The 27,282-nt window shown below is 43.5% G+C and overlaps 1 protein-coding gene and 1 pseudogene across 1 annotated transcript in view; both read left to right on the top strand.

Moving 5' to 3' along the window:
- The first annotated feature begins 1,539 nt into the window (after positions 1-1,539).
- LOC141014363 (uncharacterized) overlaps positions 1,540-27,282 on the top strand; it is a 140,627-nt gene continuing 114,884 nt past the window's right edge. The window contains 1 exon segment of the mRNA XM_073488102.1: positions 1,540-2,145. Within this exon segment, the coding sequence (XP_073344203.1) occupies positions 1,688-2,145 (458 nt within the window). The 5' untranslated portion in view covers positions 1,540-1,687.
- On the top strand, positions 14,976-22,804 carry LOC141014279 (NLR family CARD domain-containing protein 3-like; annotated as a pseudogene).

Genomic DNA, 27,282 nt, shown 5'->3' on the forward strand with positions numbered 1-27,282 from the left:
GTGGAAAACTGGCGACTCCTCCACACATTGGAATCAAAGTTCACCATCCCAGTGGTCCTGAACCTCTACACAGATAGCATACCTTTCCATCCCTGCTACCTCCGCTCCAAGTGAGCGTGTCTTTTCAACTGCAGGAGACATAGTTAGTGTCCAAAGGTCTCAACTGCTGCCAGGAAACGTAGACATGCTCATATTCTTGAACAAGAACGTGACCATATCTTAGGCTGGGCAGTGTAGTTGTAGCCAGCTCTCAGCTCTGTATCATGCTTGGAGGGAAATCATGTCAGTCTCTGTTTGCACTTTAAGTATTGAGAGAGAACTACTTTGATTATTGTTTGCACTTAAAACGAGACGACTAAGAAAAAGTTACTGTTATTCATTATTGTTATTTATACTGTTTTTATTTTTCACTTTCAATTTGTGGAGAGGAGTTCAGTTAGAAGGTCACACAGCTTCAATTAGAAGTTAGAAGCTCACACATAGTTCATGCACAGTTATAAGGTCTGAAGAGACTCATGAGAAATCATACAGGAGAGAAGCCAGTCAGTTGAGTTTGTGGTGAAACCTTTTACAGTTCTTACATATTGTTTGTGTCTTTTACTGCATATGATAATTCATACTCAGTCACAAATTAGAGCTGAAGTCACATTCATTACAAGATGATTACTAGTTAAAACATTTCAAGATGGACCTGCATTGTTTTGCATTTTTTAACTTAAAAAAAAAAAAAATGGCGTTAACGTCTCGTCCTCGTGAGCTGAGTGTATCGTCACGCCTCTATTAATCTCCCATTTTCATAGTGATACAAATCAAAAAGGTCTTCTCAGGTCCTGTGTGGGGGTATGTGTCGTGGTACCTGGCAACCCAACTCAGAGGGAGAGTTGAGCATGTGCCAACAACCCTGCCTGACGTTTGCCACTCGTCCCTGTGTCACTAATGCTCTGCTCCACTCACTTTGCCCCTGAAAATGGGTGAAACAGCTGCCAAAAAGAAAACATTGCTTCCAAAATTCACATAACTTTGTGTGAAACTTTCCCTTTCTTGATAATTGTCTCCTCTCTCACTTGTGTGGGACACGCAGGAGGCTGACGTGCTGCCAAGTGCTACCTGCTTGTTTTAGGTGTCCAACTGGGCTGTCCAGACCGAGCGCCCCGTGCTGTGGTCCTCCATGGCCAGCTTATGATTTCTACTGATCCTTTTATGGAGCCAGATGAAAAAATAACACCTCGGAGGCGCTTCCGGGTCGCAACGAAGATGGCAGCTTGATTTCTGTGCTCCCCGACGGTTTCACGAATTAACCCTGTTAACCCCTGAGATAACTAAAAAAAGTGAGTGTTAAAACGCGGCGATGAACAGGGTTAACACAAGAAGTTGGAAAAACATGACCACGACAGAAGATATTGGTGAGTGTATGCCACCAAATGTTGCTAGCCGAAGTAGCTCCCCGACATGCGAGATGAGCGAGGAACATGGCGAGGACGGAGAAGACGATGCTAGCCTGCGTGGCATACTAAACGAACTACGAGACTTCAGGCGAGATAATAAACAGCACTTCACGGAGATTAAACAAGAACTGCACAAGACGAACGATAGACTGGTAGAAGCCGAGACCCGAATCGACGAAGCAGAGACAGCACTACAAGCGGTGTCAACGCTGGTGAAACGGCTCTCACAGCGCCAGGCTGACATGGAGGCTAAACTCATTGACCATGAAGGACGTGCTCGCAGAGACAATATCCGAATATACGGGATACCCGAAGACGCGGAGGGGAACAACGTCTCGTCTTTCCTGGAAAACTTACTGAAAGAGTCGCTGGGTTTTCCACCGGGCACAGAGCTAAAAATTGAGAGAGCACACAGAGCCACTGTTCCTAAGCCCACCGGCTCCCAGCTAAAGCCCCGGTCTATCATCGCCAAGTTTACGAGCTACAGAGTAAAAGAAGAGGTGATCCGAAGAGCCTGGCAAAAAAGAGAGGTTTTCTACAACAACACCCGCTTCTACATAGACCACGATTACCCATCAGCGATCCTGAAGAGACGGGTGGAATACGCGGAAGCCAAGAAAATATTAAAAGAAAGAAAGATCAAGTTCCAGACCCCCTACCCAGCGAGACTACGGGTTTTTTACAACGACGGCACCCGCCTGTATCAGAGCGCAACCGAGGCGACGGAGGACATGGCCTCACGCGGATTTCCCGTCACCATCATACCAGCACCAGTCGGCCCGGATGAACGAGAGACAGAACTCTTATCTACATGGCAAGTGGCAGGGCGCAGCCGGGTTGGAGCCAGGATCACCCCGGATAGAGCACCTCAAAAGAAAAAAGCCTCCCAGACGCAGTTCAAGGAGAAACTCCAGGAGTTCAGACGGAATTCTCCTCCAGAGTGAGGGACAATCAACCACCTGACCAAGAAAAAGCTGCAGATAAGTCTGACCCGGTTTACACTGTATTTTATTATGTTTATGAACCAACTGATCTAATTTTATTTATTTTATTTTTCATCTGGGATTTAAAGACCCTAAGGATTAGGTTGATCTTAATTGCCTTTGTGACTGAAGCCGTATATGGTTCTCTTTTATTTAATTTGAAGTTTGAAAATTCCTATTTAAAAAAAAAACAAGTGTAAAAAGGTCGGGACACAGAAATCCTTCAGCTATGACTGTAAGTTTTATGCAGTCATCTCAAAGGGCCCTACTCTTAAAAAAGAGCTGGACATCCCTTTATGGGCGCTCTGACATCAGGAGCCCCTCAGAGGCTAATGAAGAAAGAGCCTCAACATTGGAAGCAAAAAACTCTAAGGAATATATGGACGTTTGGTTAAGATCTGTATTATTGTTCTTACTGTGTTATGTTCATCTCTCGAAGTTCACGAGAGTTTTTGGGATGTATGATGGTCCAAGAACTAGTCATGGTGTAGGGAGAATTCAGCCATATGCAACACATGCAGAAGACCATGGCTAATCATGATATTAAAATTGTTTCATTTAATATAAATGGAGTCTTGAACCCAATTAAGAGAAGCAAGATATTGAGCAAAATGAAAAAGGAGAATGCACATGTAGTGTTCTTACAGGAAACACACCTTAATCCTGTAGAACATGAAAAGCTGAAAAGAATGGGGTTTTCCCAGGTGTATCATTCATCTTGCAAATCAGGCCATAAGAGAGGGGTAGCTATTCTACTCTCTCATAGAGTTAAATTTGAAAAAAATTCAGAGGTAAAGGACAACGAGGGAAGATATTTACTTGTCTCAGGTAAGATAGAAGGGGTCCAAATAACCCTACTTAATGTTTATGCACCCCCCGGTAGTGATTTCATTTTCTACAGAAAAATTTTTGACTTAATGACGGAGACGACAGGTATACTTATATGTGGAGGAGACTGGAACATACGCCTCAACCCCAGACTAGATGGCTCCAAAGATTCTATTCAAACCTCCATACACAAGAAACTTAAGATTCTTATGTCAGAACTAGGAGTGCTGGATCTTTGGAGAGACTTCTACCCAACAGGCCGAGATTACACACATTATTCACACCCACACGCTGTCTACTCCAGAATCGACTATTTCTTCATTTTTAAAAGAGATCGCCATAGAATACATCATTGTGAGATAGGTAACATCGACTTGTCAGATCATGCACCTCTCTCATTGATGCTGCAAATTAATAATAATCCTGGAAATACACTATGGAGGTTAAATTCAAATGTTCTTAATAATGAACAATTCAAAACAAAAATTAAAGAAGAAATCAAACAATTTATGGAAGTAAACAATAATGGGGAAGTTGGTCCAGAAATTGTATGGGATGCACTAAAAGCCGTTATGAGAGGGAAAGTTATATCCTTCTGTGCTTACCAAAAGAAACAAAGACAATTAAGACTCTTAGAACTAAATAAAGAATTAAAAGAACTTGAGACAAAACACAAGAAGGGATCAAACCCAAATCTCATCTCGAAATTAAAAGAAATTAGGAATGAAATTAATGTTCTATACTCACAAGAAATACAAAAGAAGATGATTTATACAAAACAAAAGTATTACGAGTCTGGCCCGAAATTTTCTAAACTGCTGGCAAGGAAATTGCAAAAAAAACAGTCAGATAACACAATCTACAAAATTAGGGACCCACTTTCCAAAGCTTTGCTACATAAGCAACATGAAATTCAAATGGCATTTCAAAATTACTATAAACAACTATACTCCCAACCACAATTATTAGATGCACAACAGATTGAACAGTTCTTATCATCTCTCAATTTACCCACCCTATCAGAAGATAAAAACAGAAAATTAAAAGCTGAAATAACAAAGGAAGAGCTGAACAGTGCAATTTCAAGGTTAAAATCAAATAAATCACCAGGGCCAGACGGGTTTTCTCCTGAATGGTACAAGACCTTTAGGACAGAGTTAACACCAATTCTTCTTAACATATTTAATACAGCTTTAAAGGAAGGGAAAACTCCACCAACTTGGACAGAAGCTACAATCTCGGTTATACCGAAGGAGGGAAAAGACAGACTGGACTGTGGATCATACAGACCAATCTCTGTCCTGAACACAGATTACAAACTGTATACATCAATCCTCGCCAAGAGAGTTGAGGAGGTCCTCCCTCACCTTATCCACACAGACCAAACAGGTTTTATTTCCCAGAGACAAACACATGATAATATTAGACGCTCATTACACATTTTAAGCCATATACAAAAACAGAAGTTACAGGCCTTATTGGTGAGCCTAGACGCAGAGAAGGCCTTTGATTCTGTGAGTTGGACGTTTTTGTATAAGACTCTTGAGAGATTTGGGTTTCATAAAGAATTTATTAAGGGAATTGGTACTCTGTACAATCACCCAACTGCCCGCATTAAAATAAATGGGTACCTCTCAGACACTATCAAATTAGAACGGGGCACTAGACAAGGTTGTGGTCTATCACCACTCCTTTTCGCAATTTATATAGAACCACTTGCTCAATGGATTAGGCAATCTGATAATATTAAAGGAATTACCATAAATGGGGAACAACACAAAATAGCATTGTATGCAGATGACATATTAATATACCTCAAAGACCCCGCCCACTCACTTCCTGAATTGTTTAAACTTTTAGATAGTTTCGGTAAATATGCGGGATACAAACTAAATATTCAGAAAACCCAAATCTTAACACAAAATTATAATCCATCTAAACAACTTCGGGATAGATACCATCTGAACTGGGATCAGGATGCAATGAAATATCTAGGTGTACTATTCCCTAAAGATATTTCTACATTAGCAAAGATTAATTATGACCCCCTTTTTACCAAAATAAAATTGGATATACAAAGATGGAATTCCAACCCCTTTATGAGCTTTACTCAAAGGGTGGAGACCATAAAAATGAATATACTCCCAAGATTTCTTTTTTTGTTTCAGGCCCTTCCTGTGGAGATAACCACAAAACAATTCTCTGAATGGGACAACATTATTTCTAGGTTCATATGGCAGGGAAAAAAACCCAGAGTAAGGTTTAAAACATTACAATTATCAAAAGACAGAGGAGGCATGGCTGTACCAAATTTAAAGGATTACTTTTTCTCAGCTCAAATTAGACCATTGATAAATCTGTGTAACCAAGATTATCATGCCAGGTGGAAAGACATCGAGCTTTCACTTGTTAAGGACCCTCCACTCTGGGCAGTACTCGGTAATAAGGATCTGGAAAACTTTGTAACCAAATTGCAGAATCCGTGGACAAAATTTCAAATTAAAACCTGGAACTCAATTAAAGACACATATAAATTACACGATAAATTGGGAATAATTAGGTGGTGCGCCTACGACCCTGACTTTAAACCGAATCAACTGGACCATAGATTTAAAAGCTGGATAACTAAGGGAATAACAACATTTCACTCAATAATAGACAAGGGACAACTTAAAAGTTTTCAAACTCTACAAAGAGACCACTCTTTAGAAAAGCAGGATTTTTACAGGTATTTACAACTACGTAATTACTACGATAAGGTAATTAGAAACTATACAGTGGATCCAGAAGACCCAATACTGAAAGAGATATTACGTGCTTATTCATCAGAGCGAGCCAAAGGTACTATATCTAGAATATATAAGGGCTTCATGATTAAAAAAACCTACTCTACAGACTACATTAAAGATAACTGGGAGAAGGAAGGTAATTTTGAATTGCCCAATGAGGAGTGGTACAGTTGTTGTGAGTTTCAATGGAAATGCACCAACTCACATACATGGAGAGAATTTGCATGGAAATGTTTAATCAGATTTTTTGTAACCCCTAAACAGAAAGCTCACTTTGCAGGAGAGGATCCACAGTGCTGGAGGATGTGTGGGAGCCGGGATGCAAACCATTGGCATATATTTTGGGAATGTCCAGTAATTGTAAATTTCTGGTCAGAGATGCATAAAATATTAGAAAACATGTTTCATATGAAAATACCATACCATTTCAAAACCTTTATTCTGGGAGAAATTAATTTTCTCACAGGGCATCTCAACAAATACCTATTTGGGGCTCTGATTTCTGCTGGCAAGAAAGCCATCACACGTCACTGGCTGCATCCTGACCCCCCCACAATAGAGGAATGGACTGTTATTGTTGATGAAATATATCAAATGGAAAAGATTACTTTCTCACTTCGGCTACAAATGGATAAATTCACAAGGTCATGGTCAAAATGGGTCTCTTATGTACAAACATCACAGTTTCACTCTAGAAACTAAATCACTTGTCTCCACCCACTTACTCTCGGTTATCTCCCTGTTGGTTTGAAGGACCGCCAGATCTTGTATGTTTCATACTTATATGTGTATGTATTTCAGAACTCTTATCATTTTGATACCTAGTCTCCCTACAACTAAATGCAGCTGCTGTTATAAACCCATACATCCTGTTTTGATTCTTCATTGTTCCTTTTTCTTGTTTGTCCTTAGTTAGTTTTGTTTGTTTGTTTGTTTTTTCTTAAAAATATAAAAATATGCAGGTTTTGTTTCTTTCAACATTACACAACTATATGGCGATAGCTATGTTGATATGATGTTATCCTCTCTTCTTGACAATAATTGTAAATCAAGAATTCAACACCAGCTGTGTAATGTAATGTGTGAGAATAACAATAATAAAGAAAATTTAAAAAAAAAAAAGAAAAAATAACACCTCAAATATGAAATGATAGAAGTGAAAATTGAAAATAAATAATTTATTCAAAAGAATATCAGAATTAAATCCAAATCATATTTAAATTGAAATGAACCTTTTTCCTTCACTTATTTTTATTTTGAAAATGTTTTTATGATTCACGATCAAAACTTGAACTTTCAAGTTTTATTTTTTCAATACATTTATTTTCTCCAAATGAACAAACCTCTTGGCCTTGATCTGGCTCCATATCCTTTCACCATCTGTCCTATTTTGGCAGGATTCTGTGAGTGAATCTGACAAAACACTGGTAATTTACTAGAAACAGTGTCACTGCTGTTTGTGATTGTGTGTTTCTGTATTTGTCCCTCAGAGATGTGCAGCAAACACACACAGGCACAGACCACAGGCTTAAGAAAACCCCTCCCCACATATAATCACACAAGTCTATGGTCCTTTTAACTTCATTGTTACAGAAGAAGCAGCGTCCTGCTTATCACATAAAAGGCTTCATGTTATCAATTCATGATCTTTATTATAAAGATGCTCTACGTGTACGTCTAATTAGAAAAGAGCCGAGGAGCAGAATTTAAGTGAAAGACATTTTATGTGCTTGCAATGTTACATGTTGACTTTTGATCACTTTTGTGGATTTAGTTTAACTTTTTTGACTTGAAGACTTACATGAAGTCTTTTTACTCACTCTGACGTGTCAGGATATAACCTTTTTGATTAAAACAACATTAAAATATCATGTGATCTGCTACTTCAGTGCGAGCTAACAACACATATTACTGGGACCATGATAAACATTTGCACACCAGCTTTTTTAATATCCAAGAATTCAAATCATAAACTCTACCACTGACTTCCTCAGTAATGAACTGGACACATTTAGGCACCTTGAGTAACCATATACTTGTTTTGTCACTTGTATTTGACAGTGTTGAACCTGCATCCTGTTGGGTTCAGGTGTTTGGAGTTTCCATTTTCTAAACTTCTACATTCTGAACCTTCTTCAGCTCTGAACAGATTATTAACACTGAATGATTTCAAGCAGGAACATTGTCTCCTAAACTTACATCATTTATTCTTTATTCAGATTGAGGAGCTGCAGTTTGTCAGAGATCAGCTGTGCTTCTCTGGCCTCAGCTCTGAAGTCCAACCCCTCCCATCTGAGAGAGCTGAGCCTGAGTGACAACAAGCTGCAGGATTCAGGAGTGAAGCTGCTGTGTGATTTTCTGCAGAGTCCAAACTGTAGACTGGAGACTCTGAGGTCAGTTCACTGACTCTGTTACTGCTAACTAATATTTGACTTTACATTCAAACATAACTTACATTGATAAAGGTATAGATTTCCTTTGGTTCATATTTTCAACTTTCTTGAACTAAATTTCTTCTTCAGTCACAAAAGACTTGTGTTTCTTCCAGAAACTGTAGAAAATGTTCAGTTAGTTGTTAAAGTTAATTAATGTTTATAATTTAATCTGTTAACAGAAGAACTGAACTAACATTTGATTTAAATTGATAAAATTGAGAAGCTGAAGTAGAAATATTTTGATTTCTGTTGATGTCAATGTGTCTTCACTAATAATATCTGATCATTGATATTGATCCTACAGAACACACACAGATCAAAGAATATTTTCAAAAGATGTTTAAAAGAAAATTCAGTTTTTCTCCTCTAATAACAGACCTGACTGAGATCAGCAGCATGTTATTAATCTGTGTTGACATGAACAGCTGTATGAATGTTGTGCTGACATGTGGATGATGTCTGTAGAAGGCTGATGATGATCCACAATAACACAATGACAAAGTTACTCTACTCATTTTAGAGAAAAGCTCATTGATGAGGACACAGTAATGTTGAGCTACACATTTAAAACCTGAACACATCTGATTGGATGATAAATGGATTTTTATCTCCATCATTTATTCTTTATTCAGATTGATGAGCTGCAGTTTGTCAGAGATCAGCTGTGCTTCTCTGGCCTCAGCTCTGAAGTCCAACCCCTCCCATCTGAGAGAGCTGAACCTGAGTGGAAACAACCTGCAGGATTCAGACATGAAGCTGCTGTGTGATCTGAGGTGGAGTCACCGCTGTAGACTGGAGACTCTCAGGTCAGTAGAGGGTTGGAGTCAGTTCATGCTGGTTTCAGCAGTATTGTACTAAACACAGTATCAAAGTAAAGATCCAGTATTTCCTGCTTTCCTCAGTGAAGCTGTGAGAGGAGAACGGTGACAGGCTTCATGATTGGACAGAAAGACAGAGAGAGAGCAGTCAGCCAATCAGACGAGCCAGAAGCTTGTTGTGATCGTGTGTTTGAGTTGATGTGAAGACGACTGTTGTTGTTGTGTTCATGTCTACAGGAAATAAAGCTGGATCACAGCTGACAGCATCACAGGATGTATAGAGACAGTGTCCTCATTCATCAAACTGTCGGAGCATCAAATCTGATCTCAAAGTGTTTGTTCTCTCATTTCAGCACTGAACAACTGATCAGTTCATCTTTGTCACAGCTCTCAGATCAGTCTGACTGAAGCCTGCAAATCACTGGCTCTTATTTCAGAGAACCATCATTACATTTAGTAACCATGTGGTCTGTATACGGACCAGAACCTCTGCTGAAGTCCACAAACCACAGCTGATGTTTTACTGTTCAGTGTAGGACCTTTAACGTTATATTTATATCTGCCCATGTGTCATTTGATTTGTCCAGATATTTTTATAACAGACTCCATATTTACATATTTGTCATGTGATGTTTCCAAAGTAGATGAAATATTTAAATGTGAGTGAGACTCTGGTTTCTAACAGCAGTAAATCATCATTAAAGTGAGCTGTGAGTATCTCTCTGTTCCTGCAGTAATGATACGTTCAGGGACTGTCAGCAGTTTATTTCCACTGTGTCCTTCAGTGAAACCTGCAGAGTAAACAGACTTGATGTCCAAAGTGTCTGCAGGTCTGTGAGCTTCACTCCAACACGTTAACATGAGAGCTGAAAGGAAGCTGGCTACGCTACACAGCCGCTCCACTTGTGGTCTGAACAGGACTGAAGTCCTGCTGGTGTAGGAGATACACTAATAATAAATGTAATTTATTAATCACTGGCGATTAATAAAACACTCGTTAATGGGGCACCACCTCCGATGTTTTGTCTATTTGAATAATCCGGAGGTAATTAATCAAATTCGACTGGACAAGTTTAACTTGTATCAATTCTAATCACTTTCAGATCAATTTATTCAATCTCATAAATGAAGTAGTGAATTCTACACATATCCATCGGTTCTCCACATTAAAAACAAACCTGCACAGACAACGACATACGGTTAAATATGTTTATTGACTAAATAATTCAGGTTAAATAAATGAAATGGCAATTTAAATGAATAACAACAGGTAACAGGAAATGTGAAATAACTAAGTAATGGGTTATTAGTGGAATATGGGCTGATGGTGAGATTACGAGTTAGGGTGAAACATTTAAAGATTACGGAAGTAATTTTAATACTAACGAGACCCTAACCGAATTTCTCTTAAGCTAAAAGATCAGAATCAGAGCCATAGACACCATCTCATGTATCATGTGTGAATCCAGCTGTTGTGAGTGATGGAGAGCCTACTTTCTCAGCAGAGTTGCGGAGTCCGCGGCAGCCGATTCCCTCAGTTGATTTGCGGCTCTAGCTGGCAGTCCCGGTCCAATGGCCGAGGGTCAGCTCGTCCGGTATCAGTCGGTTGGGCACCTCGGTCCGTTGTCTTAGGAATAGGGCAGCTGGTCCCGTACCGATCCGGTGCAGATCTTGGCTCAATGCCCAGCGGGATGGTACCGCTAGCGAGCGTTGGGGGCTTGTCAAAGAGTCTGTCTTTCGTTGGAAACCGCTTGCACGGTCTCGGACACAGCAAGTTGCTGTAGTGTCTTGATGATGATTGTGATAAGGATGTTCTTCTTCGTTTCTTCGAGTGGTTTTCAGGCTCTGACTTTGTAAACTAAATTTAACTTCTTGAATAAAATAACTGAGGATGATACGTTGATCAGGCGGATCTTCCGTTGTTAGTTAATGCAAGATAATCTAAATTAAGTTCACTTCTTCAAAAGCAGGTTACGATACTTAACGGTATAAAACAAATTAAAACAGAACTTCGTTCTGGTACAAACTTAATAAAAGAAGCTAATCAATACTGCGAAAAATATAAAATGAGGAAAATCAACGCGTGAGCACTTCTGTTGAGATCACTGTCTTGGAGCGTGTTTCAAAGTAAAGTAAAGAGCTTCGAAAATAAGTTACAAAAGAAACTTTAAAACAAAACTTAAACTAAAACAAAAATTCAAACTAAAAACTGACTGAAAAACTGACTCGAGAGACGTGATCTCTCCGTTTTATTATTTGCAAATCGAGGCGTGTCTGGGGGGGCGGGGCTTACCGGCTTTTGTCTCCAAGATTTAGTGGAGGTGTGAAGATTCACAGAAACTCACTAAACTAAACCGTGCTTCACCTTTCACAGAATTTCACCATGGCTTCATAGATGTACTTTGTCTATCATGAAAATGATTATGACGTGATTAAACATTAATTATACATATTCAGCTTAATACTTGTTAAACAAAGACATATCAGAGACATTTACTGGTTATAACCATGAACATATTAAACAGAATATTTCTCGTCCAACTGTACCAGGACTCACCATCAGGAGGTGCTATGGTTCCACCGAACACAGGACAGATTAAACATTAAACTTGATCTCAGTCAATCTTAATCGTAGAGAAACGGGAAAAAGATCAGTTTTATGAACTTCTTTTACTGTTTCTTAATGTGTTAGAATTAAGATTGTGAGATACTGACTTAATGGTTAATTAGAAATGGTCTGAAATCTGGAAGAATACAGAGACCATTTGGTTGGAATGCGACCACAGATAAGGGTCGTAAATAACAGAAGACAGAGTAACAGCATAGAACAACTCAGCAGAAGGTGTCTGGTGTCCACTCTGGAGAGTGTTTGTGGATCAGAAGTAAGAGACAGAGAGAGAAAGAGAGATATCAGACATGTTACTTAATTTCCAAATGTAAAGACATTGTATTAACAGCCTCTGATGACCACATAGCTCCGGTCCCTCCTGATGTGGAGAGAGTAGGTAACTTCATGCTCACTCAGACTGACCTGTGAGGGAAGGATTTATCTGTTTTGAGGGGAAAGAGAGTTCAGAAATGGGAGTTTAGTTGTAAATTAATTAAAACTGTCCTCATTTGAAGTCTTTATGGTCCAGAGAAGCACTGTCCTCTCTGCCAGGAGATAAGGGTTAACAAGAAAAAACAGGGCCTCAATGTAATGCAGAGGCGATGGACAGATATGTTCCTACACTGGTCTTTATATCACTGACTGACAGCTGATGGAGGGAGTCTCTGTCAACACTCATTTATCACTTTACTGTCTCTCTGCTTCTCTCATCAGATGGTGATCTCTGTCAGAGTGATGAGAAAGGTGGAGGTGTTGAGAGGATCAGCTGTGTCCTGATGATCCAGAGAGGTTGAAGCAGCACCATCAGCTGGTGGGTGGAGAGGCTCTGACTGGGCCGTGTTACTGGGAGGTGGAGTGGAGAGGAGAGCTTCATCCAGCAGTGACTGACGGACCAATCACAACAAGTGGAGATGACTGTCAGTGCTGCAGTGTGAACTGCTCTGAGATCAGCTCCACTGTCACACACAATGTCCAGTCCAGCATCGTCCCTGTGTTCCTCTGGATGTGACAGAGTATCATCAGTGTATCTGGACTGCTCTGCTGCTGCTCTGTCCTTCTACACAGTCTCTGCAGACACACTGACACTCCTCCAATGCAGCATGTAATCTGCAAAGTAACTAAAGTTGTTGAGTAAATGTACTTAGTTACATCCCCCACTGTCTCCAGATCAGCTGTCTTTATCACAACATAACTGCAGATTAACACATTTAATTGGATGTTTGTGTTCTGCTTCCTGTTGCAGCTCCACCCTGTGGAGCGATGGAGTAGTGCAGTTAATTTCCACATGTTTCTGATGAACAGTAGAAGTTGATGTTGCAGAGTGAAGTTCTGCTTATTACCACTAATATCAGCTGTTTGTCATTTCATAATAAATGAAGTGGATCAAATCTGAACACAGTCTGATTCAATCGAGGCTTTACTGAATCTTCTGGACTGACTTGTGTCTGGATTTTGGTGCAAAGTCAGCAGCTTCATATTTCATCTTTCTATAATGTTTGATATTAAAAAGATGTGTTTAACATGCTGATTCTACACTTTATGTTCATTAATCATGTCTGTAAAACAATTACAAGTACACAGAAATATAAAACTGTCTGGATTTTGACAGAAAACAAACAAATTCTGTGTTTGACTGTAAAGTATGTGAAGTTTATCAGAGTTTTGTGTGAGACCCTGCTGGTTTTCACATCACATGATCAGCACAGACACATGAAGTCAACCTGTGGAGCTTTTTCTCTCACAAATCATTGTTGAAGCTGACGTCATCAGCACCGTTCATGTTCTGCTGGTCCTGCTGGAGCTGCTTCCTGCCAGCAGATGTCCCCATTTCCACTGTTTGGACCCATCAGAAAGTCCAGACTTGACAGTTTCCTGTGTCAGTGGTGATGGTTCGGTCCTCTTGGACTGTAGCCAGCCCTGCATGTCGGTCCAGAACAGTTGGACTGATTCACAGTGAAACAACATGTGATCCAAACTTTCAAACCACAGTTATTCACATCAAAGTTAAACCTCAGTCTCAAGAATCGGTTTGTTTGATGAATCTCAGTGAAGATGTTGAAGTTCAGCTCCTTCAGCTGAGGAGGGAGAGGGATTGAAATGTTTCTCCTCCGTCTGATCTGCACCTCATCACCGGAGCTGCTTGTTGTTGACAGGCTCATCATGTTTGTCTCATCCAAACCTGGCAACAATGACCGTGACGGTGACGTACGTACGTAACGTGGCCCGTGGCCGGTGGGCGGGGCCAGAGCGTCAACGTCTGTCCGAGTTGGACGGCGAAGATGCGTCGAAGGATCAAAGCGTCAGGCGCCGAGAAAAGGAGAAGGAAGAGGCTGAGGAAGCACCAGAACCAGAACCAGGTGATGTGAAGTGATGCAGTGCTCACCAGCTGATGGACGTTTAGCGACAAAGCGTCTGTTTTTAGTTCAACATGTAGAAAAAGCCGTCAGCGGCTGCGGGTGCTGCTAGCTAGCTAGCTAGCTGTAGCCTGCGTCAGGCTCTGGCGCCACCGGCGGTCGCCTCAGTTCTGGAGAAGAGAGAAACTTGAACCCAGAAGCTGGACGGTTGGATTTCTCTCTTTATTTAAAATAGATAAAACATGTATGTGAATGTTTCTCTTCTCCACATATTTTTGAGTTTATTTAGTTTAGTTATCTGAGTGAAACGTGAAGAGATGTCCTGAAACGTAGCTTCCATCTTCCACATGAGTTTGTGATGATGTGTGTTTTTATGGAAAGAGTCGATCAGGAAAGTGACAAAGTTGTTCTGGTGTCACAAAGACGACTGCAGCAGCAACATGTCTGTGAAGAAGCTGCTCCAGGACAAAGCTCACGTTGAAGAGCTGAACGGTACCAAACACTTCTTCAGCTGATCTACAACCACAAACATTGTTCAAGGGAGGTGAACTCAGCTGACCAGGGGAAGTTTGTCTGACACTGATCTGAACTCAGTTTGCTGTGTTTGGTTTATCTATGTTAGTCTGAGCTGTTCAACCAGAGAGAGGTCATCATGGAGACACCTCAACAGAAAAAAGTACATGTGACTTCAGGTAAATGACAAGAGGAGGAGCAACACTGACGGGGAGGAGACAAGAAAGTGAAAGTGTTCAGACTTCATTTTGAGTCGACAGCAGCAGGAGGAGGAAAAGACGTCTGAGGCAGAGGTGAGTTTTATTTCTACATTATTGTTTTACAGTCAAAGTCTCTGATTCATCTGTGAGAACGTTAGAAAACAAGCCCAGATTCAAGAAAACTGACAAGATGCTGGACTGTTTCTTTATACTGTAAACTGTGTGTGTGTGTGTGTGTGTGTGTGTGTGTGTGTGTGTGTGTGTGTGTGTGTGTGTGTGTGTTTCTTCCTCAACAGACTGGTTTGTCTTGATTCTCATGTTGTGAGCTCACTGTCAGTGTTACTGGTCACCTCTCAGACTGACTGAAGTCCAGAAGACGACAGTGGTTTTGTTTTACTGAATTTAATTTTATATTCAATATTTTGTCCACCACTTCAGGTACAGCTGACAAAATGATTTAATAGTTACACAGTAAATCGTTATTAGTAGGTTCAGCCTCAATTAGACTAAATGTTCATCAAAAGGATCAGGATTGCTGTTTAATATCAACATAATGTTAATATTTGGAGAGAAGGTCATACATTGATCACACCACAAACCTGAGCAGGTGATCCAGGTACATGAAAAATGGAGGAAGCAACCAACAGCTGACAGAGAAAGTGTGCAGGCAGTTAGTTGAGTCTCTGTTTTGAGTGGACAGAGCAGGACATCATACTGAGGGACGTCCCTTTAATTAGACAGAGACAAGGCCGATCTTTGTAAATGTCACTTTTGTTTAGCGTCACATTGGGTGATGAGTCTGCAGGCTTCACCATCTCCATTTTACACCCTCCTCCTCTGCATCTTGTTTCACCTGTTTGTCTCCTCCTTGTCTTCATGTTGTTCTCCTTCCATGTGCTACATATTTACCTCAGTGCTTTCTGAAGTGCAGAAGATGAGTGATTGTGTGGAGGAAGAGGAGGACGGAGCAGAGTCTCCAGTCTCCAGCTGTCTGTCTATGAAGACTGACCGGTCCAAAGAATCACCTCTGGTCTTCAGGACTGAACCTGGACCCTCAGACACACAGTAAGAAGACTGCCATGTTTTTAATCACCAAACTGTCAGTATCAGCAATTTGTGTATTGACATGAAATAAATACAAACATGTTGGTGTTTCCAGAAGTCAGTACCACAGACGGAGAGAAGAGTCTCCAGTCTCCAGCTGTCTGTCTATGAAGAGTGACCAGTCCAAAGAACCGCCTCTGGTCTTCAGGACTGAACCTGGACCCTCAGACACACAGTAAGAGAACTGATACTAACTTCAGTTTATATAATTAAATCATTACCATTATATGACTGTAGTTGCCCAAATATTAGACAAAATTCTTTTTCTGTAAATTACATTTTAAAACTTTGTGATTTGTATTATACGTAGGGACGAGACAATTGTGTGTCAACATCAGATATTCTTTTTGAATACACCGGAGTGTTGCATCATGGGGTGTAGCTTAAATATTGTTGGCTAGTGAGATACTTCAAGTTCATTCATTGTTTGTCTGTTAGAGAAATTTAGTCTTAAAAGTGTTTAGTTTGCTCAGTTAAACCTTCAGGAGTTTGATGGCTGATGCAACGTGTTTTGCTGCGATGGAAGAATTACTGATGAATGAAAACGAGCAGAAGTCGTCCCAATGTCTTTACTGCAGATGATCAAATGATCTGTTAAAAAGCCAAGAATTACAACTTTCACTGAATGTCAGGATGAGGAGCACGAAATATTTTACAGATAGATAAATTACACAAATGAGGGATTTATGTTCTGCTTTAATGACAAGTGAGGATTTCTTCTATATCTTTGCAAAGGAAAAGGCTCCATTGATGAGGGCTGGAAGTATCTCATGGAAACTGTCCCAAAATCTTCACTCTGACATTGTTTTTATCTTCATCAAACCTTTTTTATCAAACACAGTTGTTGAAAAAAGAGGAGGGTATATTGTACTAAGCGTGGCCGTGTACTTTGTCCAGTATGGTTTAAGTTTTTAATAGCTGCTAATGAGGTCATGTTTTGTGGTCCTTTTTGTTTGTGTAATAAAATTTCCCATTAAAATAAGTTTGTTTACTAAAATCAAATGATGCAAACTGCTCCACTGTGACTCAGACAAAAACAAACTGTTAGTGATTGGGAGTTCAGTCCAGATTCAGAGCTTGGAGAAGACATACTTATGTTTACAGTCTGTCTTCTCTTTTGTCAGACTGATCTGTGATTTCTTATCTGAGGGATTTTCCTTTATCTCTTCAGAAAGACAGAGGGAAGTGTTTCTGTGGAGGAGCAGCTGTCCTGCTGTCCAGTGTTAGTCAGTCAGACCAACACTGTACAAAGTAAGACTGTACATCTGTCTGCTGATGTCTTCATGTCTGAAAACAGGAACTTTTTGATTTAATCAAGATTCTTGCTCTGAATTTAATCCCAGAATGTTTTCTTCTCTTTCAGCTGATCGTGTTCTGCAGGAGGCTTTAGATGAACATAAGATCAGTCTGAGGAGGAGATGTGAACGTGTGACTGAAGGAAGTGATGACACAGGAAGTGATGAAACAGGAAGTGGAACCCTCCTCAACAGGATCTACACTGAGCTCTACATCACAGAGGGACAGAGTGAAGAGGTTAATACCCAACATGAGGTGAGACAGCTAGAGACAGCTTCCAAGATGGAGACCCTCCATGACACTCCAATCAAGTGCTGCGACATCTTTAAAGCCTCACCTGACCAACAGAGACACATCAGAGTGGTTCTGACCAACGGTGTCGCTGGAGTTGGAAAAACCTTCTCAGTGCAGAAGTTCACTCTGGACTGGGCAGAGGGCTCCGAAAACCAAGATGTCCGTCTGCTGGTTCTGCTGTCGTTCAGGGAGCTGAACCTGATCAGAGATGAGCAGTACAGTCTTCTCAGGCTGCTCCATGTTTTCCATCCAACATTACAGAAGGTGACAGCAGAGAAGCTCGCTGTCTGTAAACTTCTGTTCATCTTTGACGGCCTGGATGAAAGCAGACTTTCACTGGATTTCAAGAACGATGAGGTCGTGTCTGATGTCACACAGAAGTCATCAGTCAGCGTGCTGCTGACAAACCTCATCGAGGGGAAGCTGCTTCCCTCGGCTCTCGTCTGGATAACTTCCCGACCTGCAGCAGCCAATCAGATCCCTCCTTCATGTGTTGACAGGGTAACAGAAGTACGAGGCTTCGCTGACGCCCAGAAGGAGGAGTACTTCAGGAGGAGGTTCTACCTAGCCGGCGGCGCGTACGGACGCAGCGGCCCCTCTCTGTCCCGAAATGGTGTGTTTTACGTGTCTTTCGTGTTTGTCTTCCTCGGTGTGCTCGAGGAATTTTACGTTTTCGTCGCGTTTGTCCGTCCTAAGGCGCACATACAGCCGCAGGACTCTTTTTGACATCGGAAATACTTTTTCCTGGAAGATAAACCCGACCCACGCTGAGGAGCTTCACAACCTCGGCCTTCTCCAGCGGCCCGCATCGTCGCCGACCCCCACTACTGCAGCTCACCCGCAGAGGAAGCGCCGCAGGCGGTGCGAGAGGAGGCAGAAGCGAGGAAAGCGCGGAGGTATCCGGGCCAGGCTAGCGGCTAACCCGAACAAGCCGGCTTTTCCATCAATCGTACTAGCCAATGTACGCTCCTTGGACAATAAACTGGATTACATACAGCTCATGAGATCGACCCAGCGGACTGTGAGAGAGTGCTGTGTTTTTGTTTTCACGGAAACATGGCTGAACAACAACACACCGGACTCCGCCATCCAGCTCGACCGGCTAACGTGCCACCGAGCAGACAGAGCCCTCATTGAAGGAGGTAAGACCCGCGGTGGCGGGGTCTGTGTGTACATCAGGGATGCTTGGTGTCAGGATGCTGTGGTGGTTTGCAGACACTGTTCACCCCTTGTGGAGTTTATGATCATCAAGTGCCGGCCTTTCTATCTACCAAGGGAGTTTTCTGCCATCCTGCTGGTCGCAGTCTACATCCCTCCCAGCTGTAACAACAATGATAGAGACAAGGCACTGAGTGAACTGTACAGCTCCATCAGTGAACAGCAGACTGCCCATCCAGAGGGACTTCTCATCGTGGCTGGAGATTTCAATCATGCAAATCTCAAAACAGTGTTTCCTAATGTGTACCAACACATTGACTTTGCAACAAGGGGAAACAACACACTGGACCAGGTTTACACAACATTGAGAGGAGCATACAAGGCCTCACCCCTCCCCCATCTCGGCGCTTCGGACCACATCACTGTTATGCTAATGCCAGCATACAGGCCTAAGGTCAAAGTCACCAGACCGGTTCAGAAGCAGGTACGGGTGTGGCCAGAGGGTGCCTCCTCAGCACTCCAGGACTGCTTTGACACCACAGACTGGGACATGTTCAAGCAGGCAGCCACCTACAACCACCACATCAACATACAGGAGTACTCAGACACTGTTACTGCCTACATCAGCAAATGCATTGATGATGTCACGGACACCAAGACCATCACAGTACGGGCCAATCAGAAACCATGGCTGACGGGGGAAGTCCATCGGTTACTGAAAGCCCGGAACGCTGCTTTCAGAGCAGGTGATGAGGCTGGTCTGAGATCAGCAAGAGCCAACCTGTCCCGTGGCATCAGACTTGCAAAGAGGCAGTACAGCAACAGGATAACCCACCACTTCACCGACAGCAGAGACACAAGGAGCCTGTGGCAGGGGTTACAGACCATCACGGACTACAAACCTCGACCACAGACCTGTGACAACAACATCACTCTGCTGAACGATCTGAACCACTTCTTTGGACGGTTTGAAGCCGACAACACCACACCTGCACAGAAGACAACACCCCCTCCAGATGACCAGGTGCTGTCCCTGACTCCAGCCAGCGTGAGGAGATCCCTCTCCAGGATCAACGCTCGCAAAGCTGCAGGACCGGACAACATTCCTGGTCGTGTGCTGAAGGACTGTGCAGAGGAGCTCACAGATGTCCTCACAGACATCTTCAACACCTCCCTGAGCCAAGCTGTTGTCCCCACCTGCTTCAAGAACACCACCATCATCCCGGTCCCAAAGAAGACCTCCCCATCGTGCTTCAACGACTACCGCCCCGTGGCACTGACCCCCATCATCATGAAGTGCTTCGAGCGGTTAGTCATGCAGCACATCAAATCCATCCTACCTCCCTCCCTGGACCCGTACCAGTTTGCATATCGGGCCAACCGGTCCACTGATGATGCAATCTCCACCGCCCTCCACTCAGCTCTCACCCACCTGGATTCTAAGGACTCATATGTGAGGATGTTGTTCTTGGATTTCAGTTCAGCTTTTAACACAATCATCCCCCAGCAGCTGATACAGAAACTGGACTGTTTAGGACTAAACACCTCACTCCGTAACTGGTTGCTGGACTTCCTGACAGGAAGACCACAGGCAGTCCGGGTCGGCAGCAGCGCATCCAGCACCATCGTGCTGAACACAGGGGCTCCCCAAGGATGCGTGCTCAGCCCCTTACTGTTCACCCTGCTGACCCATGACTGCACACCAACACACAACACCAACCTCTTCGTCAAGTTTGCGGATGACACGACTGTGGTGGGGCTCATCAACAACAACAATGAGTCAAACTACAGGGATGAGGTGAGCCAACTGGCCAAGTGGTGCAGAGACAACAATCTCTCTCTGAACGTGGAGAAGACAAAGGAGATTGTTGTCGACTTCCGGAGAGCCTCCACCCAGCACCCTCCACTGACTATCAATGGAGCTGCTGTGGAGAGAGTGAGCAGCACCAGGTTCCTGGGTGTGCACCTCTCTGAGGACCTCTCCTGGAGCAGGAACACCGCATCACTGGCCAGGAAAGCTCAGCAGCGCCTCTACTTCCTCCGCAGACTGAGAAGAGCCAGAGCACCAGTCCACATCATGACAACCTTCTACCGTGGAACCACCGAGAGCATCCTGACCAGCTGCATCACTGTGTGGTACGGCAGCTGCACTGCATCCTGCAAGAAGACCCTGCAGCGCATAGTAAGAGCAGCTGAGAGGATCATCGGTGCCTCCCTCCCCTCCCTCCAGGACACTTACAGCACACGTCTGGCCCGCAAAGCACTCAGCACTGCGGGCGACCCCACCCACCCCAACCACCAACTCTTCAGTCTCCTGCCTTCCGGGAGGAGGATGAGGAGCCTCCGAGCGAGAACCAGCAGACTGAGAGACAGTTTCATTCATCAGGCCATCAGGATGCTGAACTCCCTCCCAGCGCTGCCCCCCCTTCCTTCTCCTTCTCCGCCCGCTGCCCCCACTAACTATGGACATTGTTGACCCCCCCCCCATGGCACCAGCCACTTTTAAACCTCAAAAAACACTTTAAAATCTATTTGCACTGTGTAAGAATGTTTACAATTTCATTGTCATAGACCAGTTTACACCATTTTATACTGTCATATTTATATCAAACTGCCATATTTATATCCATATTTATATCCAATCCCAATACTGACATACCTATTCCACACTATTTATATCTCCGGACTTTATATTCCCGAATGTCTCTTAGCTGTACATATTTTATTTTTATTTTTATTTTTAGATCTATATTTCTATTTTATTTTATATTCTTATATTTCTTATTTCTGTCTGGACAGAGGGAAACACAATTTCAATTCTCTGTATGTCTTGTACATATTGCAGTTTTGACAATAAAGTCGACTTTGAACTTTGAACTTTGATGAAGATCTGTCCAGCAGAGTCATCTCACACATCAAGACCTCCAGGAGCCTCCACATCATGTGTCTGATCCCAGTCTTCTGCTGGATCACTGCTACAGTTCTGGAGCACATGTTGACTACAGACCAGAGAGGAGAGCTGCCCAAGACCCTGACTGACATGTACTCACACTTCCTGCTGGTTCAGACAAAGAGGAAGAAGCAGAAGTACGATGAGGGACGTGAGACGAGTCCACAGGAGCTGACGGAGGCTGACAGGGAAGTTCTTCTGAAGCTGGGGAGGCTGGCGTTTGAACATCTGGAGACAGGAAACATCATGTTCTACCAAGAAGACCTGGAGCGGTGTGGTCTTAATGTCACAGAGGCCTCGGTGTACTCAGGAGTTTGTACAGAGATCTTCAGAAGAGAGAGTGTGATCTTCCAGAAAACAGTCTACTGCTTTGTTCATCTGAGCGTTCAGGAGTTTCTGGCTGCAGTCTACATGTTCCACTGTTACACCAACAGGAACACAGAGGTCCTGGAGGCTTTTCTAAAAGACTTCACACTCAGGGACTCAAAACCAAAGTCTGGTCTTGAGAAGATTTCTACGTTTTTTGGTAGAGGCGTTGATGGCGTGGAGACCCGTTACCCATCCCTGGATGACTTCCTGACGAAAGTCATGGAGAAATCCCTTGAAAGTAAAAATGGCCACCTGGACCTGTTTGTTCGCTTCCTTCATGGCCTCTCTCTGAAGTCCAACCAGAGACTCTTAGGAGGTCTGCTGGGTCGGACACACAAGAGTCCAAAATACATTCAGAGAGCCATCAACAACCTGAAGGAGATGAACAAAAATGATGTCTCTCCTGACAGAAGCATCAACATCTTCCACTGTCTGATGGAGATGAACGACCACTCAGTTCATCAGGAGATCCAAGAGTTCCTGAAGTCAGAGAACAGATCAGAGAAGGAACTTTCTGTGATCCACTGCTCAGCTCTGGCCTACATGCTGCAGATGTCAGAGGAGGTTCTGGATGAGTTGAACCTGTGGAAGTACAAAACATCAAAGGAGGGACGACTGAGACTGATTCCAGCTGTGAGGAACTGCAGGACGGCTCTGTGAGTCCAGATGTGATTATCAACATTATAAATCAGTGTAGATTAGCAGTTTAATTCTTCAGATATACAAACTATAAAATCATTTATTTTGAAATAGCTCTTACATTTTTAAATACAATTGTGATTATTTTTAAAAAGTGTTTCACTTACCGTGAGTGCAACAATGTAGATGTTTCAGTTGGATGTGTTTATAGCTGTCAGGTTGTTGAACTCAGTTATTCCATTTATTTCTAATGATCATTAAATCTGATAGTTTTTCTTCTATGAATCTTTCTTTGGGTGACAGAAGAAACCCTGGTGAAACTAATGAAAGGTTTTTTAACCACTATACTGAAGAGTTTAAAATAAGATCTGTATCATTTTTCATGTGATGTTTCTAAAGTCCTTGAGAATTTCTTTCATGCAGTTATTGTTCTCATTATGTCGGTTTAGAGACATTTCACAGTGAGCAAATGGACCAAAAAGTTCCAGCTCAAATTAAAGGATCTACTTTACCTTTTATACATTTTTATACACAGACTGGATCACGAAGGCGATCCTGGGTTGCAGTCCAACTTGTCATCAGGTCTGTCTTAACCCTCTAGGCTTAAGATTTCAAAAGGCTGTAGCTGTAGTGGTGAGAGATAAGTATTAAAAAAATATTTATAATGACCTAAAGTTTGTGATGGGAGTAAATTTACTCATCTAATTTGCATATTGTGACGTCACCAGGTGGCAGTCATATTGGATTACGTAACTTTCAGTAAAACTGATTTTTTAACATATTTACATAGAAAAAACATATATTTATATTGTCATCTCATCCTCAAAATAAAGGAACAGGAGTTTGATTGGAGTAAATTTACTAATCTAATTTGTATATCACCAGGTAAAATTCAGTAAAACGGAATTCTTAACATATTTACACAGTAGATTTTTTTTAATTTCATTTTTTCATAGATTTTTTTCATCCTCTCAACCTTTAGAGTAAATGAACAGGAATCTGATAGGAGTAAATTTCCTAATCACTCTCACTCTTGCCGTGATCAGTGTGTGTTGCTTGTGTGCAGCTGCAGCATCATCAGAGGGCAAATCGTCCCCTTCTGAATCGCGATCAGCAAAGATCTGTGCAAGCACCTCATCCGCACTGTAAAGTCCTCCGGGCATTTTGTTTTTTATTACAAAAATCGCTATCTGTCTCTCTATCTGTCCAGCACCCTCCTGCTACCGCTCCGCTGCTCTCTCCTCTCCCACTCGCAATAATGCGATTTTGGCGCCAAGAGGATTAAGCAAGCCACCGCTTCCCGGTCATCTACCTGTTCCAGTCCTGCTCCAGATATGTCGGGGGTCCCTGCCGAATACCTAGACTTCAGAGAAGTCTTCAGCAAAGCCAAAGCAACCTCTCTTCTCCTGCATAGACCCTACGACTGCGCCATCGACCTCCAGCCTGGTTCTGCTCCACCCAGAGCCCGCCTATACTCCATTTCCGAGAGAGGGGACATGGACACTTACATTAATGACTTATTGGCCGCAGGCATCATCCGACCCTCGTCATCACTGGCAAGGGCGAGCTTCTTCTTTGTGGCAAAGAAGGACAAGACGCTGTATCGACTATCGAGGACTGAATGACATTACGGTGAAAAACCGTTACCCCCTGCCCCTCATCGCCTCAGCGTTCGAGCTCCTGGAGGGAGCCAGTCTTCACCAAACTCAATCTATGCAACGCCTACCACCTGGTCCGGATCCGAGAGGGAGATGAATGGAAGACTGTGTTCAACACCCCCACCGGCCACTATGAGTACCTGGTGATGCCTTTTGGCCTCACCAATGCTCCTGCCGTCTTCCAGGCCCTTGTTAACGACATACTCAGAGACATGCTCAACAAGTTTGTTTTCGTCTACCTCGATGACATCCTGATCTTCTCCCGATCCAAGGACGAACACATTCACCATGTCCAGAGAGTTCTCCAACGCCTCCTGGAGAATTCACTCTTAGTCATGGCTCAGAAGTGTGAATTCCACGTTACGTCCGTCTATTTCCTGGGGTACGTCATAGGGAGGGGGCATCTTCGTAAGCATCTTCAACATTTTCTGGGCATTGCCAACTCATATTGGCCGGGGTCCCGCAACGTCAAACCCTGATGCCTTGTCTCGGCAGTTCCAGGAAGAGGAGAGGGAGGCTGGCGAACCCGATACCATTCTTCCAGCCTCACGTCTCATCACCACATTTACCTGGGAGGTGGAGGAGAGGGTCAAAGCCGCCATCCAGGACCAGCCCGGACCCAGTTCCTGTCCACCAGAACGCCTGTACGTTCTACCTGACCTATGTTCCGAGGTCCTCATCGTCCATGGTCACACATCTGTGGACTTCGTCACGGGTCTACCACTGTCCAGCGGTAACACACCATCCTGACGGTGGTGGACCGGTTTAGCAAGATGGCCCACTTCGTGCCCCTGCCCAAGCTCCCTTCAGCCAAGGCAACTGCTAAACTGTTGCTGAAGCATGTGGTCCGTCTCCATGGCATCCCAGTGGATGTGGTTTCTGATCGGGGCCCCCAGTTCGCCTCTGGTTTCTGGAGAGAATTCTGCTCGCTTCTGGGGGCCACCGTCAGTCTCTCGTCAGGATACCATCCCCAGTCCAGCAGTCAGACGGAGCACAAGAATCAGGAGATGGAGACGGCACTCCGCTGCATGTCATCACAATCCCCTTCGTCTTGGTCCAAACAGCTCCTGTGGGTGGAATAGTCCCAAACCACCCTGACCAGTTCCGCCACAGGCCTCTCTCCCTTCCAGTGCGTCTACGGCCACCAGCCACCTCTGTTCCCGACCCTAGAGATCAGTTTTGTAGGACTAGATGATAATATCCCTAGTTCATATTGAGCCTAGCTGCTACAAGACTCTGTGGCATGGTCAAGTGAGAGATGACGTTCTCCGGGACAGACCCACGACACCTCCAGAGGGTTCAGCTGTGAATCCTGGCGTTCTTGTGCTTCTTGGCTCACCCCCTAGATGCCATCTGCTCACTTGAGGGCCCAGGTGACGTCCTTTCTTCTCATCCACAGCCACTGACTCCCCTTTTCCACAGCTCTGGAGAGGCCTTGGACTGCCTGCCGATGGGGCTTCCCTCGCACTCCCATCTCCCGTAGTAGCCTCGATGTTGATGAGGCTACAAACCCTCTGCAGCCTACTTCCACCGGTCGGACCTTTGCTGTCCAGCCTCGATCTGTCCAGGACAAGACCGCTCCTTCCTTGCTGCATGATGCTTCCTGGCCCACGATGTCCCTGTGCTGGAGTTCTGCTGTTGCCTGCTTGGATGCTACAGAAGGTGTCCATTTCCTCCAAGTGGTCAGTCTGGGGGCAGCTTTGGCTACAAATGGATCTCTGGAATCCATTAGCATCATCTCCAGTCTGACTTTGGCACACTTGTACTCCTCTGAGAGACTAGAAATGGGTAGCTCTAAAACTCCTTTGCCATAGAGCCCTATGCTGCTGAGGCACCTGGGAAGACCAAGCCACTTCCTTGCATAGGAGCTGATCAGTTTCTCCAGTTTTTCCACCTTAGAGAGTGGCACTTCATATATGGTGAGTGGCCACATGAGGCGTGGAAGTAGACCAAACTGCATGCACCAGAGCTTCAACTTGCCAGGAAGTAATAATAATAATAATACATTTTATTTCATAGGCGCCTTTCTGTCACTCAAGGACACCTTACAGTAAAAAAGAAACAATGCACAGTACACAATAGAATAAAAGTTAGAAAAAAGTTAAAAATAAAAATAAATAAATAAATAAAAAGAAAGCCACAAAAGTAAAAAAGTGGAAAAAAGGGAAAAAGTAATCTTAAACAGGTGTGTTTTGAGTCGGGACTTGTGTACTGATGTTCCTTATTTCGGGTGGCAGAGAGTTCCAGAGCCGGGGAGCAGAGCGGCTGAAAGCTCTGCTCCCAAAGGTGGTGAGACGGGCCGGGGGGACAGTCAGCAGAATGGAGGAGGATGAACGGAGGGTGCGAGAGGGAGTGGCGATATGGAGAAGATTGGAAAGATATGGGGGGGCAAGATTGTGAATGGCCTTGAATGTTAGCAGAAGGATTTTGAAGTCAATGCGGGACTTAACTGGGAGCCAATGGAGCTGCTGTAGGACGGGAGTGATGTGGTGGATGGAGGGGGTTCTGGTGATGACACGGGCAGCTGAATTCTGGACCAGTTGAAGTTTGTGCAGGGATTTGTGGGTGAGACCGGAGAGGAGGGAGTTGCAGTAATCCAGGCGGGAAGTGATGAGACTATGGACAAGGATAGCAGTGGTATGGGGAGTAATGGAGGGGCGGAGGCGGTTGATGTTGCGTAGGTGGAAGTAAGCAGACCGGGTGATGTTGTTGATGTGAGACTGGAAGGAAAGTGTGCTGTCGAGGATGACACCCAGACTCTTAACCTGTGGGGAGGGGGAAACGGAGCAGTTATCAATGATGAGGGGGAATCTGTCGGTTTTGGAAAGTGTTGATTGTGTG

This window comes from Pagrus major, chromosome 19 (assembly GCF_040436345.1).
Source record: "Pagrus major chromosome 19, Pma_NU_1.0".
Classification (NCBI taxonomy): domain Eukaryota; kingdom Metazoa; phylum Chordata; class Actinopteri; order Spariformes; family Sparidae; genus Pagrus; species Pagrus major.